This window comes from Oncorhynchus mykiss, chromosome 15 (genome assembly GCF_013265735.2).
Source record: "Oncorhynchus mykiss isolate Arlee chromosome 15, USDA_OmykA_1.1, whole genome shotgun sequence".
NCBI classification, from domain to species: Eukaryota; Metazoa; Chordata; class Actinopteri; order Salmoniformes; family Salmonidae; genus Oncorhynchus; species Oncorhynchus mykiss.
The window spans coordinates 42,604,460-42,624,833 of NC_048579.1; the positions used below are offsets into that span (position 1 = coordinate 42,604,460).

General features: G+C 43.6%; 1 protein-coding gene across 2 annotated transcripts; it reads left to right on the forward strand.

Moving 5' to 3' along the window:
* Positions 1–847: 847 nt before the first annotated feature.
* Positions 848–19,769, forward strand: ncbp3 (nuclear cap binding subunit 3). Of its 2 annotated transcripts, XM_036944390.1 has the most exons (13): positions 852–1,131; positions 1,736–1,801; positions 1,948–2,053; positions 6,676–6,801; positions 6,877–7,011; positions 7,198–7,328; positions 7,410–7,518; positions 12,924–13,023; positions 14,269–14,369; positions 15,524–15,839; positions 15,978–16,186; positions 18,303–18,485; positions 18,590–19,769. In XM_036944390.1, the coding sequence occupies exons 1-13, from the start codon at positions 949–951 to the stop codon at positions 18,880–18,882; spliced, it is 2,058 nt and encodes a 685-aa protein (XP_036800285.1). In that variant the 5' UTR covers positions 852–948; the 3' UTR covers positions 18,883–19,769. The 2 variants fall into 2 exon arrangements, with proteins under 2 accessions (XP_036800284.1, XP_036800285.1); XM_036944389.1 differs by having other exon boundaries at positions 848–1,131; positions 7,198–7,518.
* Positions 19,770–20,374: the final 605 nt, after the last annotated feature.

Consider the following 20,374-nt stretch of genomic DNA (forward strand, 5'->3'; position numbering starts at 1 on the left):
AAAAATTAATGTAAAATCATGTGAGATGAAAATGGACAAACTAAAGGGTGTGCAATATAGAAGGGTAGTCAGTGGACATTTGGAACCTTCTTTGAGTCCAGTAGGTCACATGACCAAGGGGCTATTGAAATGTGAAAGTTCACAAATGTAATGTAAAAAACATGTGAGATGTAAATGGACAAACTAAAGGGTGTGCAGTGTGTAGGCCCACTGAGTGGACATTCTCAACGTTGTTTGAAGTCAGTAGGTGACATGACCAAGGAGCTATTCAAATGTAAAAGTTTGAGCAGTTCTTGTCAAATCGAGTGAGAATAAAATGGACAAACTAAAGGGTGTCCAATGTGTAAGCCCACTGAGTGGACATTCTGAACCTTGTTTGAAGTCAGTAGGTCACATGACCAAGGAGCTATTGAAATGTGTATGTAAAAAAAGTTTGGACTTTGTTTACGCTCCCTAACTAATTAAATTAAGAATACAAAATGCTGCTCACATTTCCACATGTTTATTAGTTTTGGAAAGCAAATTCATGTAAAAATCATGAAAATAAGACTGTGCAATGTTGTGCGCAATTATTCCAACATCATGACATCATGAAAGCGCAAATATCTGTCGAATATCCAATTTAAACTTTATACCTCAGTCACTTTATGTTGCGTTTATATTTTTGTTCCGTGTATATACATCTCTTTGAAGTCAACTGTTAAGAATAGCTTTGGCTTTCATGATTTGATTTCACACGGCTCACTGTCCTTTGTGACAAAAACTCCCAGATATGCAACTGTACTTTTTTGAATGGCTATTATTATTTATTTTTTACTGTACTGTCTTTGACTCGACTCTCACACAGCACTCTCACTAAAATTAGGCACCAGGCGTGTCCGTACAGCCTTTCCCTGCACACTCACGTCTTCCTGCTTCGAAAGCGTTTGCGGACGGAGTGCTAGGACCATGGCGGCAGTGCGCAGTCTACGGGTGTCGGTAAAGCCAGACAGTGGGCCAGACCACTCAGAATCGGACTCGGATTCAGACTCGGACCGAGGTGCCCGTGAATCTGAACCGATGGAGGTGGAGGAGGGTGAACTCGAGGTGGAAAACATCCCCGTTAACCGGTCTTTGAAGGAATTGTTGCCGGTGAGGGAAGTAGGCCTCACCAGATCGCGGGCTCGCGTACCTTCGGGGGCCTGTGAATATTGCCTTGGTATTGGAGGAGCTCAGCGTGCCTTGAGCTAACAAGATAGCTCGGTAGCTAGTGACTAGCTAGTGTTACCTAGTGTAGCTAGTTGATATTAACATCATACCTGTCTGGGTTGTTACAGTATATTGTTGATTCTAGCGTAAGCAAACTAACGTTACATATTATATGACAAACAACGGCTATCTTAGCATTTAACTCTGCTTAACTACCGGTGGCTAGCTAATTCACCAGACGTTAAGTTTCATGACAGAAACCCCCTCGCTACATAGTTAATAATACAACGTACTAGTTAGCTAACTCGTTTTAACATCCCCAAGGACAGAGGTTTGGTGCGAGATCTTGCCACTTTTGCCAGCTTTTTGGGGAGGGGGGGGGGGGGGGTGTTGTATGATAGACTGAATGCACACTTTCTTGTTTTGTCGACAATCATTCATTGTTCAGAACAAACATAAGCTGTCAGATCAGTGCATTGTTATCTAGGCTACCCCACAGTAAGAAAGTGCGTCTCTAATGTATACATATTTGTTGACATTTGACCAGGACACAAGTCGGCGGTATGAGAACAAAGCTGGCACATTCATCACTGGAATCGATGTCACATCAAAGGTACGGTATTGTAACCACACCTGAAAGTTATCTGGCAAACCTTCACACTAATACTAGTTCCATTACACAAAAGTGAGAGGGTAAACCAACAGTTACACTTAACAGCCATAACTATTTTTGCCATAACTGTGTGTGTGTGTTTCTAGGAGGCGATTGAGAGGAAGGAGAAGAGAGCGGAAAGGTTCCACTTCCGTGCAGAGGCCAACCTGGCCCAGAAGAATGTGGTGTTGGACAGAGAAACCATGAAGAAAGGTAGATACACACATACAGTGCCTTCAGAAAGTATTCATACCCCATGACGTATTCCACATTTTGTGTTACAGCCTGAATTCAAAATAGATTAAATATATATTTTTCTCATCCATCTACACACAATAACCCATAATTACAAAGTGAAAACATGTTTTTGGAAATGTATTGAACATGATATACAGAAATAACATTTACATAAGAATTCACACCCCTGAGACAATACTAAGTAGAAACACTTTTGGTGGCTGTTACAGCTCTGAGTTCTTGGGTATGTTTGTCTCACCTTTGCACATCTAGATATGGGGATTTTCTCCCTTTCTTCCTTGCAGATTTTCTCATGCTCTGTTAAGTTTATGGGGCGGCAGGGTAGCCTAGTGGTTAGAGCGTTGGACTAGTAACCGGAAGGTTGTGAGTTCAAACCCCCGAGCTGACAAGGTACAAATCTGTCGTTCTGCCCCTGAACAGGCAGTTAACCCACTGTTCCCAGGCCGTCATTGAAAATAAGAATTTGTTCTTAACTGACTTGCCTGGTTAAATAAAGGTAAAATAAAAAAAAATAAAATAAAAAGTTAGCGGTCGTGAACAGCAATCTTCAAGTCTTTCTAGATATTCAATGGATACATATTTTTGTCTCATCAGACCGCAGAATCATTTGCCTTATGATCTGTCTTTCGCATGCCTTTTTGCAAACTCCAGGTGTGCTGTCGTGCCTTTTTTCTCAGAAGTGGCTTCCGTCTGGCCACTCTCTCTCTCTCGAGACGAGCTGTCAAGACGGGAAAACCTGCCAAAAGGACAATCTCAGCCTAATTCTGTCAGTGGTCATTGGCTTCTTGGCAACCTCACTGACAAGGTCCTTCTTGCTCGGTTGCTCAGTTTGGTTGGATGGCCAGCTCTAGGCAGAGTCTGTAGTTCCGTAATTTTTACATTTCCCAATGATCGAGACAGCTGTGCTCTTGGAAACTTCCAACACTCTAAAAATGGTTTTATACCCTTCCCGAGATATATACCTCATCACAAATCTATCGGAGATCTACGGACATTTCCTTTGGACTTCAAGGAGTTAGATGTGTTCGAATACACATACTGACCGCACTAACTGTACCATTTGTGATGTGAATTGAGTATATAGTATGCTTATTGGTCGTAGTGTGGATATAGTTAGTATGCCAAAAGTTCCCAGATGTCATACTAAATTTGCCAAAATGCGAAGTATACACGCAGAGGACACTATTTACCTACTTTTAGGGCCCATAATGCAATTCTTCAGCAAATGTGCGTGGCTTCACGTTTTCAGATTTGAAGAAAATAGCAGAAAATATGCAGCCGAAGTCCGATGAGAGCGAATACAAATTAATTGAACTAATGACAAATGTTAAGAAAATGTTGAGCAATGTAATAAGTTAAATTACACGTTATGTTGGCTGACAATTTGTTAGCTACGCTATCCTTACGAACCGCATAGCATTATAGCAGTATGTACCGGTTTATTAGCTAGTTGCCTAACGTTAGTTGGATACTAAAACATCGAACTTGGCAGGCAGTATATTAACTAACTAACCAACTTTTATTGACTTGATTATTCACATAATTCTTAGCTAAGTGGTATCGTTGTGCGTTTCAATGGACATTGTTAATTCTGGCTATCTACTCTGATTTCAGAGCGCTCTCGCGCACTGTTTAATATGGCTGGTGTCAGTAAATGTCAGCAAAAAAAACCAGTAATAAATTGTTGCCAGCAGCACAGTTGGTCACCAACGCTCTGGATAACATGAAAACAGCCTAACCAGCTCTGCTATGGCGAGTATAATGGTCAGTGAGGTGTTCTCTCAATTGTGTCTGGAAGTAGCTAGCCACCGTTAGCCAGTTAGCTTGGGTGCTTGACTGCCGTTGAACACTCGCATCTACCCTAGTGTTCGCTCTGAACGCTCCGATAGTGAAACGCTCTGAATGTACAATCTGACAACGCTCTGGATTTACAAATGCCCAGAGTGCACTCTGGCACTGCAGATTGAATTTACGAACACGCGGCCTCCCGGGTGGCGCAGTGGTTAAGGGCGCTGTACTGCAGCGCCAGCTGTGCCATCAAAGTCCCTGGGTTCGCGCCCAGGCTCTGTCGTAACCGGCCGCGACCGGGAGGTCCGTGGGGCGACGCACAATTGGCCTAGCGTCGTCCGGGTTAGGGAGGGATTGGTCGGTAGGGATCTCCTTGTCTCATCGCGCACCAGCGACTCCTGTGGCGGGCCGGGCGCAGTGCGCGCTAGCCAAGGCTGCCAGGTGCACGGTGCGGCTGGCTTCCGGGTTGGATGCGCGCTGTGTTAAGAAGCAGTACGGCTGGTTGGGTTGTGTATCGGAGGACGCATGACATTCAGCCTTCGTCTCTCCGTACGGGAGTTGTAGCAATGAGACAAGATAGTAGCTACTACAACAATTGGATACCACGAAATTCAAAAAAAAATTAAAACATTTTTTTTTTCTTACGAACACACCAAAAATCGTAAAATGTTTAGCTAGTCATTTGAGGTTGAGAGGTTGCAAGAGGTTGCATAGCAACAGCAACAGCATCAACTTCCGGTACCAATTGTTTACAGTATACTAAAATGAACTAATAGAATGTAGTATATACTCATTAATTATGTAATGTGCGGTATGTTAGTATGGGTATTTGAACACAGCCACTGCTCTGACATGCACTATCAACGGTGGGACCTTGTATAGACAGGTGTTTATTTTCTATATCATGTCCAAACAATTGAATTGGCCACAGGTGGATTCAAAGGAAATTGGATGCACCTGAGCTCAATTTGGACTGTCAGAGCAAATAGGTGTGAATGCTCATGTAAGTGAGATATTTCTGTATTTAATTTTCAATAAAGGTTTTTACTTTGCAATGGGGTATTGTGTGTAGGTTTTTAATCAATTTTTAATTCAGGCTGTAACACAACAAAATGTGTAAAGTCAAGGAGTATGGATACTTTCTGAAGGTACTGTATATACACACACACAAACCCACACAAAGTGCTGTATAAAGATGAAAGGTACACACGTACCTGGCTTTTTATCACTTAAACACTAGGGCTGTGACTAGTATCGCTATATTTGTTCCATGGCAAAAATGAAAACACAAAGCAGACCACTTTTGTCCTTTAAAAACCAACTGTATGTAAAATATTGTGTATTATAGCTTGGAAAATAAATAAACTCAGCAAAAAAAAGAAACGTCCTCTCACTGTCAACTGTGTTAATTTTCAGCAAACTGAACCCCCCCTGAACAAAGGGGGGGGGGGTCAAAAGTAACCGTCAGTATCTGGTGTGGCCACCAGCTAGCTGCATTAAGTACTGCATTGTATCTTCTAATGGACTACACCAGATTTGCCAGTTCTTGCTGTGAGATGTTATCCCACTCTTCCAACAAGGCACCTGCAAGTTCCTGGGCATTTCTGGGGGGAATGGCCCTAGCCCTCACCCTCCAATCCAACAGGTCCCAGACGTGCTCAATGGGATTGAGATCTGGGCTCTTCACTGGCCATGGCAGAACCCTGAAATCACGCACAGAACGGGCAGTATGGTGGCATTGTCATGCTGGAGGGTCATGTCAGGATGCGCCTGCAGGAAGGATACCACATGAGGGAGGAGGATGTCTTCCCTGTAACGCACAGCGTTGAGATTGCCTGCAAAATGACAACAAGCTCAGTCTGAAAATGCTGTGACACACCTCCCCAGACCATGACGGACCCTCCATCTCCAAATCGATCCCGCTCCAGAGTACAGGCCTTGGTGTAATGCTCATTCCTTTGATGATAAACGCGAACCCGACCATCATCCCTGGTGAGACAAAACTGCGACTCGTCAGTGAACACTTTGCCAGTCATGTCTGGTCCAGCGACGGTGGGTTTGTGCCCATAGGCAACGTTGTTGCCAGTGATGTCTGGTGAGGACCTGCCTTACAGCAGGCCTACAAACCCTCAGTCCAGCCTCTCTCAGCCTATTGCGGACAGTCTGAGCACTGATCTGAGCACGGATTGTGCGTTTCTGGTGTAACTCGGGCAATTGTTGTTGCCATCCTGTACCTGTCCCGCAGGTGTGATGTTCGGATGTACCGATCCTGTGCAGGTGTTGTTATACGTGGTCTGCCACTGCGAGGACGATCAGCTGTCTGTCCTGTCGAGCTGTCTTAGACGTCTCACAGTACGGACATTGCAATTTTATTCCCCTGGCCACATCTGCAGTCCTCATGCCTCCTTGCAGCATGCCTAATGCATGTTGAAGCAGATGAGCAGGGACCCTGGGCATCTTTCTTTTGGTGTTTTTCAGAGTCAGTAGAAAGGCCTCTTTAGTGTCCTAAGTTTTCTTAACTGTGACCTTAATTGCCTACCGTCTTTAAGCTGTTAGTGTCTTAACGACCGTTCCAAAGGTGCATGTTCATTAATTGTTTATGGTTCATTGAACAAGCATGGGAAAGGCAGGGTCCTGAAAAAGGGACGTTTACATGTGACTGAATTACATGTTTTGTTTCCAACATTAGTGCTGTTTTCTTAAAGAAGTTAAATCTGCTTTGTGATTTGTTTCCTTGCCACGATACTAACGGATATTGCGCACATACTGAATCTCCTTCCATTTCTCAGCCATCCCTAACTTGCGCCTGGAGGCGTTGCACGTGGCGGGTGTTGATGATATGAGCACCCAGGATGTGTTTGGCTACTTTAAGGAGTACCCTCCAGCACACATCGAGTGGATTGACGACACCTCCTGTGAGTAACACACACACAGAAGCGACTGACAACAAGTGGGCTATTTTTAACATGCCGTTAAATATGGTTTCCTAGGTAATGTGGTGTGGCTGGATGATGTCACTTCCACCCGGGCTCTGATCAACATCAGCCGCATGCCTGACCCAGAGGGGGTTACCACGGAGACAGACCGCACCAAAGAACCTGGTGATCCCACCCAGGAGAGCAAGGGTGAGTGTGCTGTGTGTCCATGTTCCAATGTTCACTGTCTTTGTATGTTTTATGATTAGTGTAGTGGGTAATTCTGTGTTGGTCAGGACTGCGATGTTGTGTTTGTGGTCAGTGTGGTTTGTCAGTCATATGAGGCATGTACATAATGTGCTTTGTCACTGAGTGTTGCTTGCTGTTCTGTCTCAGCTCGCAGAGAACAAGGCTCGGATGACGATGATGGAGAGGTGGATGAGGAGGGGAAAGAGATGGTGAAGGAGAATGAGGGGAAAGCCTGCGAGGTAGACACAGAGAAGAAAACAGAACCAGAGACCACCCAGGTAAAACTGTGTTCAAGACTGTGGGTGTGTGGGGAAATGTTGCATATTAGTTACCTGTGTGTTTGTGTGTGTGCATTTGAGGTGGACCTGCTGTCTCAGGCAGAGAGTGAGTCTCTGCTCCGGAATGACCTACGACCGGCCATCAAACCCTTCAAGGGCAACAAACTCTTCCTGAGGTTGGCCACTCACGGTGAGAGACACAAACACCCACCCACCAGGGTCTCCCTAATGAATATGTGGCACCGGACATTTGACCGACAGCATTTAAATTTACCGGACATTTGAGAAATATACCGGACCCATATGCATTGGCTGCGTACCCTGATTAGTTTGTTCTCCCACGGTGCTCAGAATGACAGAAATCGCATTTTAGATTATGGTAATTAATCTTAACAGAACATGCAAGTCTAGGATGCAATGACATGTGTCCTTACCACACACTTTGAATATGTTAGAATAACTGTCCACATTTACGTTTCCTCAGCCAACAAGACAAGTAACGAACAGCAAATTCACTAGCCTAGGCGGCGAGTGAGTTATGTTTGGGGAAGCAAATTTTAACCATAAAAATTCTATGTACAGTATCACCACATTTGCAGACTTATGTAAGTTAGCCTACTAGTTGTGATGAGTAAGATTGGATAGTCATAATTTATGCTAATATAACTCAGTCACTGTTTGGTGCCAGGTTTCCTCCAGATGTGGTGCTTGGCATTCAGGCCAAAAAGTTCATTCTTGGTTTCATCAGATCAGAGAATCTTTTTTCTCATGGTCTGAGAGTCTTTAGGTGCCTTTTGGCAAACTCCAGGCGGGCTGTTATGTGACTTTTACTGAGGAGTGGATTCCAGAGATAGTGCTGCAGAGATGGTTGTCCTTCTGGAAGGTTCTGCCATCTCCACAGAGGAGCTCTGTCAGAGTGGCCATCGGGTTCTTTTTTTTATTTTTAATTTTACCCCTTTTTCTCCCCAATTTCGTGGTATCCAATTGTTTAGTAGCTACTATCTTGTCTCATCGCTACAACTCTCGTATGGGCCCGGGAAAGACGAAGGTTGAAAGTCATGCGTCCTCCGATACACAACCCAACCAAGCCGTACTGCTTCTTAACACAGCGCCATCCAACCCGGAAGCCAGCCTCACCAATGTGTCGGAGGAAACACCGTGCACCTGGCAACCTTGGTCAACGCACACTGCGCCCGGCCCGCCACAGAAGTCTCTGGTGCGCGATGAGACCATTGGGATCTTGGTCACCTCCCTGATCAAGGCCCTTCTCCCCTGATTGCTCAGTTTGGCCGGGCGGCCAGCTCTAGGAAGAGTCTTGGTGGTTCCAAACTTCTTCCATTTAAGAATGATGGAGGCCACTGTGTTCTTGGGGACTTTCAATGCTGCAGAAATGTTTTGGTACCATTCCCCAGATCTGTGCCTCGACACAATCCTGTCTCAGAGCTCTATGGACAATTTCTTAGACCTCATGTCTTGGGTTTTGCTCAGACATGCACTGTCAACTGTGAGATCTTATATAGACAGGTGTGTGCCTTTCCAAATCATGTCCAATCAATTGAATTTACCACAGTTGTAGAACCATCTCAAGGATGATCAACGGAAACAGGAGGCAACTGAGCTCAATTTTGAGGCTCATAGCGAAGGGTCTGAATACTTTTGTAAATAATAATTAGGCCTATATTTCCGTATTTATTTAGACTAATGTATAAATCCCAGTCATTGATGATGTGAAATGCAATCAAGCATTTTAATTTTGAAATAACAAAGTGACCATTGAATAATTAGCGTAAATAATAAATAGGCCGGAAATTGCATTCACGAATGAATGCGACTGTTTTTAGTCTTTGCTGTAATGAAGGCTTTACAAAATAACGTTACAACATTCTCTCTGGTAAACGTATTATTTATTTAGTATTTGCATTCTTCCGAACTGTCAAAAAATGAAATTGTAATCTAACAGCACCTGTATGGCACATACAATATGCACACAGCGCTTACTCATTACTCATTAAAATCTCCAGTATTTTCCACAACCAGTCAAACTTATTCCACACATCTGACTTCCCCTTTACCTCCTGCGCAAACAGTAAATATTCCTCCTCCTATTCCTCCTTCTTTTCGAGTTTGTCATGTCCTCTGCAATCATTTTGCTGTCACGTGTTATTGTTCCGAGTTTATAACCAATTTATTTATGTGATTATGGTATGCTATAGGTCAGGCCCTATTAGTCACATGCATTCAAAGCATACATGTGTCACGTAAAGAGAGCAAGGGTTGAGGGAACAGGGAATGTTTTTCCTAAACAAATTAGGGATTTCGGTAACACAATTTAATTCAGAAATTAATGTTGCAGCTTCAGCCACACGGTTGATGTGTGGTGGATGCTGCATCAGGGAGAGTGTGACAAGCACCTGTTGTCTCTGTGTAAAAAAACAAAAAACATTGAGTGACTGTGACTAGCACCTGTTGTCACTCTGTCACTAAGTCTTTTTTTAACACAGCGCAGCAAGTCTGAGCCAGGCGGCACAATAAAATCAATTGCGGTCAGTCTCCCTCTAGTCATTTGTCTTAATTATTTAATCAAACAGTTAGTTTAAAGCTTCAGACACACTCAGTGCATATAGTTGATTTCATTAAAATGCATAAGATGTGTATATAGAAAAATAGACATTTAAAAAAAATACTTTACTTTAATAAAATATTTAGCCAAATACATTTAAACTCTGTTTGTTTTTTTTAAAACTAATTTCTTTCATCACATTCCCAGTGGGTCAGAAATGTACATACACTCAATTAGTATTTGATAGCATTGCCTTTAAATTGTTTAACTTGGGTAAAATGTTTCAGGTAGCCTTCCACAAGCTTCCCACAGTAAATTGGGTGAATTTTGGCCCATTCCACCTGACAGAGCTGGTGTAACTGAGTCAGGTTTGTAGGCCACCTTGCTTGCACACGCTTTTTCAGTTCTGCCCACAAATCTTCTATGGGATTGAGGTCAGGGCTTTGTGATGGCCACTCCAATACCTTGACTTTGTTGTTCTTAAGCCATTTTGACACAACTTTGGAAGTATGCTTGGGGTCATTGTCCTTTTGGAAGACCCATTTGGGACCAAGCTTTAACTTCCTGACTGATATCTTGAGATGTTGCTTCAATATATCCACATAATTTCCCACCTCATGATGCCATCTATTTTTTAAAGTGCACCAGTCCCTCCTGCAGCAAAGCACCCCCGCTGATAATGGTCTTCTGTACGACTATGTAGAGATTCCATACATTCTTCCAAAAATCTGCAGTTTCCAGCTACAATATTAATTTACAACATTAACAATGTCTACACTGTATTTCTGATCAATAGACAAAAAAGTGCTTTTCTTTCAAAAACATGGACATTTCTAAGTGACCGCAAACTTTTGAACGGTAGTGTATATACAGTTGAAGTTGGAAGTTTACATACACTTAGGTTGGAGTCATTAAAACTCGTTTTTCAGCCACTCCACAAATTTCTTGTTAACAAACTATAGTTTTGGCAAGTCGGTTAGGACATCAATTTTGTGCATGACAAGTAATTTTTCCAAAATTGTTTACAGATAGATCAATTCACTGTATCACAATTCCAGTGGGTCAGAAGTTGACATACACTAAGTTGACTGTGCCTTGAAACAGCTTGGAAAATTCCAGAAAATGTCATGGCTTTAGAAGCTTCTGATAGGCTAATTGACATCATTTGTAATATATCAAAATGTGGGGGAAATGAAGGGATCTGAGTTAGAGGTCGACCGATTATGATTTTTCAACGCCGATACCGAATATTGGAGGACCAAAAAAGCCGATACCAATTAATCAGCCGATTTTTTATTTTTTTGTAATAATGACAATTACAACAATACTGAATGAACACTTATTTTAACTTAATATAATACATCAATAAAATTAATTTAGACTCAAATAAATAATGAAACATGTTCAATTTGGTTTAAATAATGCAAAAACAAAGTGTTGGAGAAGAAAGTAAAAGTGCAATATGTGCTATGTAAGAAAGCTAACGTTTCAGTTCCTTGCTCAGAATATGAGAACATATGAAAGCTGGTGGTTCCTTTTAACATGAGTCTTCAATATTCCCAGGTAAGAAGTTTTAGGTTGTAGTTATTATAGGACTATTTCCTTCTATACCATTTGTATTTCATTAACCTTTGACTATTGGATGTTCTTGTATGCACTTTAATATTGCCAGTGAAACAGCATAGCTTCCGTCCCTCTAGTTAGCATGCGCTAACTAGCTAGCCATTTCACTTCGGTTACACCAGCCTCATCTCGGGAGTTGATAGGCTTGAAGTCATAAACAGCGCAATGCTTGACGCACAACGAATAACTGCTGGCAAAACGCACGAAAGTGCTGTTTGAATTAATGTTTACGCACCTGCTTCTGCCTACCACCGCTCAGTCAGATACTTGTATGCTTGTATGCTCAGTCAGATTATATGCAACGCAGGATAGGCTAGATAATATCTAGTAATATCATCAACCATGTGTAGTTAACTAGTGATTATGATTGATTGTTTTTTTTATAAGATAAGTTTAATGCTAGCTAGCAACTTACCTTGGCTTACTGCATTCGTGTAACAGGCAGTCTCCTTGTGGAGTGCAACGAGAGAGAGGCAGGTCGTTATTGCATTGGACTAGTTAACTGAAAGGTTGCAAGATTGGATCCCTGAGCTGACAAGGTGAAAGTCTGTCGTTCTGAACAAGGCAGTTAACCCACCGTCTAGGCCGTCATTGAAAATAAGAATGTGTTCTTAACTGACTTGCCTAGTTAAATAATGGTATAAAATATATATATATATTTAAAAATCGGCAAATCGGCACCCAAAAATACCGATTTCCGATTGTTATGAAAACTTGAAATCGGCCCTAATTAATTGGTCAACCTCTAATCTGAGTAATGCACTGTGAGTTGAAAATTTTTGGCACAAATTTAGGAGCACAATGAAAGTAAATGTGTGTTTTAATAAGAAATTACAAAAAGTGTAATATAGGTTTTTGGAGTGTTCCATACTCAATCAAACACAATGTACCCCAAATATTTGAGTCATTAGGTGAGACCAAAATTATCAGCTGCCCTTTTAAATGAGGGGTTTACTGTGGTAATGGGGGCCCTCGTGAGAATCTCCTTGTCTCTTAGCTAGCAGCAGACAATTGCAGAAAACTCTAACTAATATTGAAAAACATGCTAGCATGTGATTTAAAAACGATGTAACTAGCAAAGAAACACAAGGAAAAAGTCACAATTTTAGTAGCCTTTCGGGTTAATTCGATCTACTTCTACATTTGGACTTTGGATAGATATTTTTTTTTTTATGTTCCCAAATGCTCAGTGGGACCCCACCTGCCAATGTAGTCATTCTTAAACGCCAATGCCAAAATCTACCCGTGTGTTGTCATTTCCCAACCTGATTGTGTGTAAGGGAAAAATATATATTTTAATCCATTTTGAAATCAGGCTGTAACACAAAAAAAATTGGAATAGCTCAAGGGATATGAATACTTTCTGAAGGCACTGTATTAGGATTGTGACTGTTTTCTTTCTGTGTTTTCAGGTGATAAGAAGGAGCTGGGTGCTGCGAGGAAGAGCAGATATTACATGAAGTACGGCAACCCGAACTACGGAGGCATGAGGGGCATCCTCAGCAACTCCTGGTAACCACACACACGGATGCTTCCTTGGCCAACACTGATTTTATTAATACATGCTGGATAGGCACCCTGAGGTGTGTCTCCATGGTTATTCAGGGGGACAGTGTGCTAAACCAGGGGTTCCCAAACTATTTCACTCAGGCCCCCCTTCCAGCATGTACGAATATCTTGTGCCCCGTTTATTTCTATGGGCACAAGCACTGTTCATGAAACAAACTCTTCACACCCCTCTTGTTGGGGGAGAGAAAATATTTAAAGGTTATTTCGTACACATTTTGTCATGGGGTGCAGAGAAAATGTTTCTGTTGTAATTGTCTTGCAATTTGATACGTTTTGCCACCTCAAATATGTGATCATGTGATATTTGAGTGACAACCATTACAACAAAATCTATGGGCTAAAAAACATCTGACATGGGCTAGTTGATCTGGACATTTCTGATAAGTTATAAATAGATCTCTAAGGTATGCAATAACTGACATGATGAGGAAAACTGATGCACTTCCCAATTTGTGCATTCCACTATTACAACCTTCAAGAGTTTGTTGAAAGCTGGACTGAGTTCCTTGAATTAGTTTCTTGTTTTTCTTTGTTCTAAACCATCATGGTACATCCAGATCCTCAGCACCACCATAGCTGACTGGAACTGATATTCTGCCACACTGTTGTACATTGTACTGCTTTTGTTTCTTTCACTCACTTTTTCCTAACATTTTCTCTTTCTTTCTTTTCACTTTTTCTTTGTTTGCACCTTCCTGTATCTATGTTTATTGTCCTCTGCTTGAACATGTCATTCTGCCCCCCCCCCCACCTTCTGTCTTTAACTTTTATCTCTCTCTCATTTTCTCATTTATCTCTCTCTCTACTTTTCTCATCTGTTTTCCCTGATTTTCAAGTTGTTTTTTGTCCCTTTTGACACTCTTCCTGCTATCAGGAAAAAAGACATACTGGTTAGTCGAGAACCCTCAAATTGAAATCTGGACCGGGAAGCCAGTTCCACTGTTCGTTTTTAATTCTTCCCCTCTAATCAGGACTGATTTAGACCTGGGACACCAGGTGTGTTAAGTAAATGATCAGGTAGAACAGAAAACCAGCAATACGCTGGATCAAATCGGGTAAGATTTGAATACCCCTGGTCTAGAAGGTTGAGGGGATATGGTTAGGTTAGACGTTGAAGGTATAATGTGGGTATTAGGTGAAGTATATAGGTGGGTATGTTGTTGCTAATATCTCTGTCACCTTCTGCAGGAAGAGACGGTATCACACGCGCAGAATCGTGAGCAAGAGCAAGAAACCCCTGATAGGGGACAGCATGGGGGACACATCACCCTACACACATAGACACTCTGGTAAGAACACACACACCATCCCTGGTAAGAAAACACACCCTGCCCTACACACACTATCCCTGGTAAGAACGCACGCCCTGCCCTACACACACCATTCATGGTAAGAACGCACGCCCTGCCCTACACACACCATCCCTGGTAAGAACATACACTATCCCTGGTAAGAACACACGCCCTGCCCTACACACACTATCCCTGGTAAGAACACACGCCCTGCCCTACGCACTCCGGTACGAACACACACTCATACTATCCTACAGACACTTAGGTGGGAAGACTCACACAAACGTTTACAGACCAGGCCTAATTGTTATGCTCTAACATTTATATATTTATCTCCTGTGGTAATCTGTGACTTCCTCTTGCTCTCCTCCCCCTCTCTCCTCTCTCCCCCTCCTTTCCTTCTCATCCCTCCATCCTCTCCTCTCTCCCCCTCCTTTCCTTCTCATCCCTCCATCCTCTCCTCTCTCCCCCTCCTTTCCTTCTCATCCCTCCATTTCTCTCCTCTCCCTTCCTTTCCGTCTCTCCTTCCCGTCTCTCCTCTCTCCCCCTCCTTTCTGTCTCATCCCTCCGTCTCTCCTCTCTCCCTTCCTTTCCATCTCATCCCTCTGTCTCTCCTTCCCATCGCTCCTCTCTCCCCCTCCTTTCTGTCTCATCCCTCTGTCTTTCTCCCCCTCCTTTCTGTCTCATCCCTCCGTCTCTCCTTTCTCCCCCTCCTCTCCGTATCTCTTTCTTCCTTTCCTTCTCATCCCTCTGTCCCTCTCTCTCATTCCTTTCCGTCTCTCCTCTCTCGGCCTCCTTTCCGTCTCTCCTCTCTCGGCCTCCTTTCCGTCTCTTCTCTTGCCCTCCTTTCCGTCTCTTCTCTTGCCCTCCTTTCCGTCTCTCCTCTCTCGCCCTCCTTTCCGTCTCTCCTCTCTCGCCCTCCTTTCCGTCTCCTCTCTCGCCCTCCTTTCCGTCTCTTCTCTTGCCCTCCTTTCCGTCTCTTCTCTCGCCCTCCTTTCCGTCTCCTCTCTTGCCCTTCTTTCCGTCGCTTCTCTTGCCCTCCTTTCCGTCTCTCCTCTTGCCCTCCTTTCCGTCTCTCCTCTCTCGCCCTTCTCTCCTCTCTCGCCCTCCTTTCCGTCTCTCCTCTCTCGCCCTCCTTTCCGTCTCTCCAGCTGACCTGGTCAACCTACCAGAAGAACCAATAGAGGAAGAGGAGGAGGAGGATGAGGAAGAGGAGGACATGGACTCAGACGACAGGGTGGTGGAGTACAAGGAGAAGGAGAAGGAGAAGAGGGAGAGGGGGGGAGGTCCAGGGGTGGCCCTGCGGAGTCGTTTGGGCAGGCCCTCCTCTTCCCCCTCTGTCTCGTCAGACTCAGACGAAATGGACTATGACTTGGAGCTCAAGATGATCTCAACCCCCTCTCCCAAGAAGAGCATGAAGATGACCATGTATGCAGACGAGGTGGAGACCAACCTCAAGACTATACGGTCAGTGTGTGTGGTGGACAAAAGTTTGTGTGGAGGTGGGTGACATGACCATGTATGCTTATGTGTGCAGAATGCGGACCTTTTAACCTAGGTAACATAGTAAATTAATAGTTGATGTTCTCCCTGTCTGTTCTTCAGACACTCTTCTGTTCGCAGTGACAGCGGCTTGGGGGGTAGTGGTGTCCGGAACAGGATTGGTGGAGGAGGAGGAAGTGGAGGATCAGTAGGCGGGACCAAAAGCAGTGCAGTGGAGAAAGTGATGGATGTGAGGCAGCTATTGGAGGAAAAAAGACAGAGCCTCACCCAGCATAGACAGCGCACCCCTGTGGCCAGTAGTGGAAAGACAGGTCAGTTATCTGCTACTCTACACAGTCAATAACAATGTAATCTAGACATTTCAAACTCTATTTGACCAACACATCAAACTTGGTCTTTGTTAATACAGAAAGATCTGGAAAACTCTCCATGCATTGGCTTAATCTACCAACCAATCATCTCCCACAACTAATGTCTTGTTTCGAGGTGTTTTGACTCTTGTCACATCTATGCTAATATGGCAAAATTTCACTAGCTAGCTCACCATCAACTATAAGGATTAGGGATGTAACGATTCACCGGTACATATCAATCCCCGATTCAAATGTTTAAGATATGAGTGTACTGGTCTGCGGGACCCCAAACCGATCCAAATGTAGCATGCATCGGTCAGAAAATCCATTCAAACCTTGCTAATTGCCAGTTCACTAAGCATTTTCTCAAATTACTTTCTAAATACCTAATCATTTGACAACTTTGTCCTCTCCTTCAGTGTCGAACTGTATGTAATTATGTTGACAGTTGACATTAATCTACAAGTCATTTTGAATGCCGGACAAACCTTACTGAGAGGTAGGCCTAGTCCTGATCTGGCACATCTGCGTATCACTTTAAGCATTTGGTAAAATGGCTTGCACAAGATTATGCTTTATTAGTTGAATGACAACCAATGTAATTTGCTAGATTATTTTTAATAAAATGCGCTGAAAATTGTGTTTTGCCAGATTTAAAAGTAGCTGACACTCATCTGGCTATAGGTAGGCTACATGCTAATCGAAGCTTACATTACATCTGATTGTTCAGGTTCATCAATAGTTTTGGTATTTTTGCCCGGAACAATCAGTATATATTGTCATTTTTCGATATACAGGGTAAAGTTGATAATTTCATAACGAGGACAGCAGAAGCTCACTGTCTGTCAAAACAGTCCAAACCATGTGATTTATGAGACGGGTGAAATCCAGTCCAAGTTGTGCTATATATTAATGTACTATGCCATAGCAACAAAAAAAAAGAAGATAAAGATTGATACATTACTAGCTATTAACACTTTTAATCTGCAAAATTACAAATGAGTTAGTGTCCTCCCCTAACAGAACGCAAACATTGTCCCCCCCTAACTGATAGTGGGGTGGTAGATGTCCAGTTTCCCTTATGGCGTAGCTCAGGTGCCTACATTCAACATAGACATATACTGTACTTAAATTACACACACACACAAGTTGGCTCAGAGAGACACAGCTCTTGAGTTCCATCAGCAACAGATTTGAATTTGGAATGGAAATGTAATGTGTTTATGCAACAAATGTTAGTGCACCGAATCGCATCGATTCATTCCTCAAACTAAAACGTATCGTATCATGTATTGCAGCGCCGCCAGAGACTCTGGGTTCGCGCCCAGGCTCTGTCGTAACCGGCCGCGACCGGGAGGTCCGTGGGGCGACGCACAATTGGCCTAGCGTCCCGGGTTAGGGAGGGTTTGGCCGGTAGGGAAATCATTGTCTCATCGCGCACCAGCGACTCCTGTGGCGGGCTGGGCGCAGTGCGCGCTAACCAAAGTTAGCGAACACATTGGTGCGGCTGGCTTCCGGGTTGGATGGCGCTGTGTTAAGAAGCAGTGCGGCTTGGTTGGGTTGTGTATCGGAGGACGCATGACTTTCAACCTTCGTCTCTCCCGAGCCCGTACGGGAGTTGTAGCGATGAGACAAGATAGTAGCTACTAAAACAATTGAATACCATGAAATTGGGGAGAAAAAGGGATAAAAAAAATACATTAAAAAAAACGTATCGTATCGGAGCCCATGTGTCTAGATAGATATGCATCGAATCGTCTTGAAAGGGAAAGATGCACATACCTAGTAACAATGTATTTGTTTTCAATAAAGATTTGGAGAAGAAATATAGTTTCCATGTTGCCAACAATCCTTTGATTCTAAGCCAACTCGCCTGTTTTGCTCCACGGTTGCTAAACAACCCACCCGTCTAAAGATATCTATGGTCACTCCCACTTAGGCCAACTTTGAATCGTTGATGTCCCAGACTTATGTGCGCAATATCCTGGGGACCAGGTTAATATCAGTGATGTGGTATAAGGTTTTTTTTCTGGTTTGTGTGTGTATAGTGTATTTAACCTTGTGTTGTGTGTAGATGTGAGGCAGAGGTTAGGGAAGAGACCCTACTCTCCTGAGAGACGACACTCCGCCTCCCCTGTCGCCTCCCGAGACTCACCCCCTCCCCGAGAGCCAATCACAGATGTGCACAGCCGACTGGGCATGGCCAAACTAGACTCCCGCGGCCTCTACTCTGATTCGTCCAAAGACAGGAAATCAAGTAAGGAAGAAAAACACATCTACTGCTATTAGTCAATAATGCAGTACATTAGTTGAAAAGACACCAAAAGTGCTTTAAAATTGAACCCTTGCTCCCTCCCCCAGGTCGTCTGTGGAGCAGGCTCGGCCCCTCCTCCCATAAGGGTGGTGTTCCCGAGCGGAAGCCTTCCAGTCGCCGTGCGGGGTCTGGATCAGCCAGCTCCAGGTTGGGGGGGCGGGAAGGAGAAGAGGAAAATGAGGAGGAGGACGACTCTGCACTGCAGAAGGTGTGGGGGGCCTTGATCAAACAGAAGGAACAGCAGACCCACAAAATGAAGAAGAGTCGGCTTGACAACCTGCCCTCGCTACAGATTGAGATCAGCCGGGAGAGCAGTAACGGATCTGACTCAGACTCCTGAGACCGAGGGGGAGAAAGAAAGAGCGGGAGATGTGTGGATTTGGTCATGCCTTCATCTAGAGCTGAAAGGTGATCATCCACCCTCGCCCTCCTCTTGAGTTACCTTTCTTTCTCAGTGTCTGGAGGACTCTTGATCCTTGGGCCCCTGTCGCTGTGGCCTGATCCATCGTACAAACATAAAAGAAAAGACTCTTTTATAAAGAGAAATGAGAAAATAAACTGGACAGAATTTTTTTGAAAGACTGAGACGTTCTGTTTCAGGACAGGAGGCCATTTTGTTTTTGTATTACATTATCTCTGCGGCACATGGGACTGTTGTTCTGATCAAACCTGTTCCCATGACATTTCACCCTCTGATAGCCTACCTACATGTCAAGTCATGTCCAATCATTAATGAGCAATATAAATGTCTCAATAACCTCCTGTGAAGTCGACTACAGAAGAACTGTGACAGAGTAAGAGGCAGATACTGAGCTTGCTCCGTCTGTTTCTCTGTGTGTGGAACCAGACACTGTATCATATGTGGTATCTGTGTGAGTGACTATGAACAACAAATATATGGTTTGTGGCATTTTTTTTTCCTTCCAAAGGCTGAGGCCATAGAGAAGACCACCAGATGAATTGATTCTCAACTGAAAGGTTTTGTACTTTGACTGTTGGTATTATGTGCAAATGGCCAATGTTGACCATATTATGTTATTCAAGGCGGAAGAGCGTGCGTGCCAAATGGAACCATATTCCATATGTAGTACACTACTTTTGACCAGGGCCTTAAAAGTAGTGCACTATGTAGGGAATAGGGTGCCATTTGATATGTACACCTACATTCCCAGATGGAAAACAAATTGATTTAAGGTGTCAGCAGAAATAAAGAGATTTGTCTTGTTACTGCTTGTCTTGTTACCATTACTATCACTACTGGCTGTAAGCGAACGAGTGATGCGCGTTTGGAGCCATTCTGCCTGTATCCAAGGCTCAGCCCATCGTTTACATAACAACAGAATGAAGCACCTGAAGACACTAGTTACAGCATCAGTGCGTCCTCTGGAAAGGCAGCTTGCCAGTTACAGCAGCGCGTCCCCTGAACGATAACGAACAGGTAACGTTAGGTGAGAAGCCTGACCATGGAGACAGGGGTGAGAAGGTTACAGCAGCGCGTACCCTGAACGATAACGAAGAGGTAACGCTAGGTGAGAAGCTTGACCATGGGGATGAGAAGGTGATGAAGCGTACTTCCTGTGCTGTAACCGAAGAACTACTGGCATTTGGAACGTTTGAGGTGAGGGAGAAAGTGTGGTGGAACAACTATTAGATTGTTAAGTAACTTGCTAACGTAAACTCATACATCGCCTTGGTCCGTACAATTGCCCTTATTTTAGTGACCCAAAAACGTAAAACTTCCAGACCAGCTGTAATGTCAATACCATTGTAAAGCACAATTTCTCCCCATTCCAACAAAATCAATTACATGACCTAAACGCTGCCCGTTTCTG

Bases quoted from the DNA above. Each gene is read 5' to 3' on its own strand.
- ncbp3 (XM_036944389.1), top strand. From the start codon at position 949: ATGGCGGCAGTGCGCAGTCTACGGGTGTCGGTAAAGCCAGACAGTGGG. The intron at 2,054-6,675 runs GTAGATACACAC...TCCATTTCTCAG, and splicing joins CAGAGAAACCATGAAGAAAG to CCATCCCTAACTTGCGCCTG. The intron at 15,840-15,977 runs GTCAGTGTGTGT...TCTGTTCTTCAG, and splicing joins ACCAACCTCAAGACTATACG to ACACTCTTCTGTTCGCAGTG.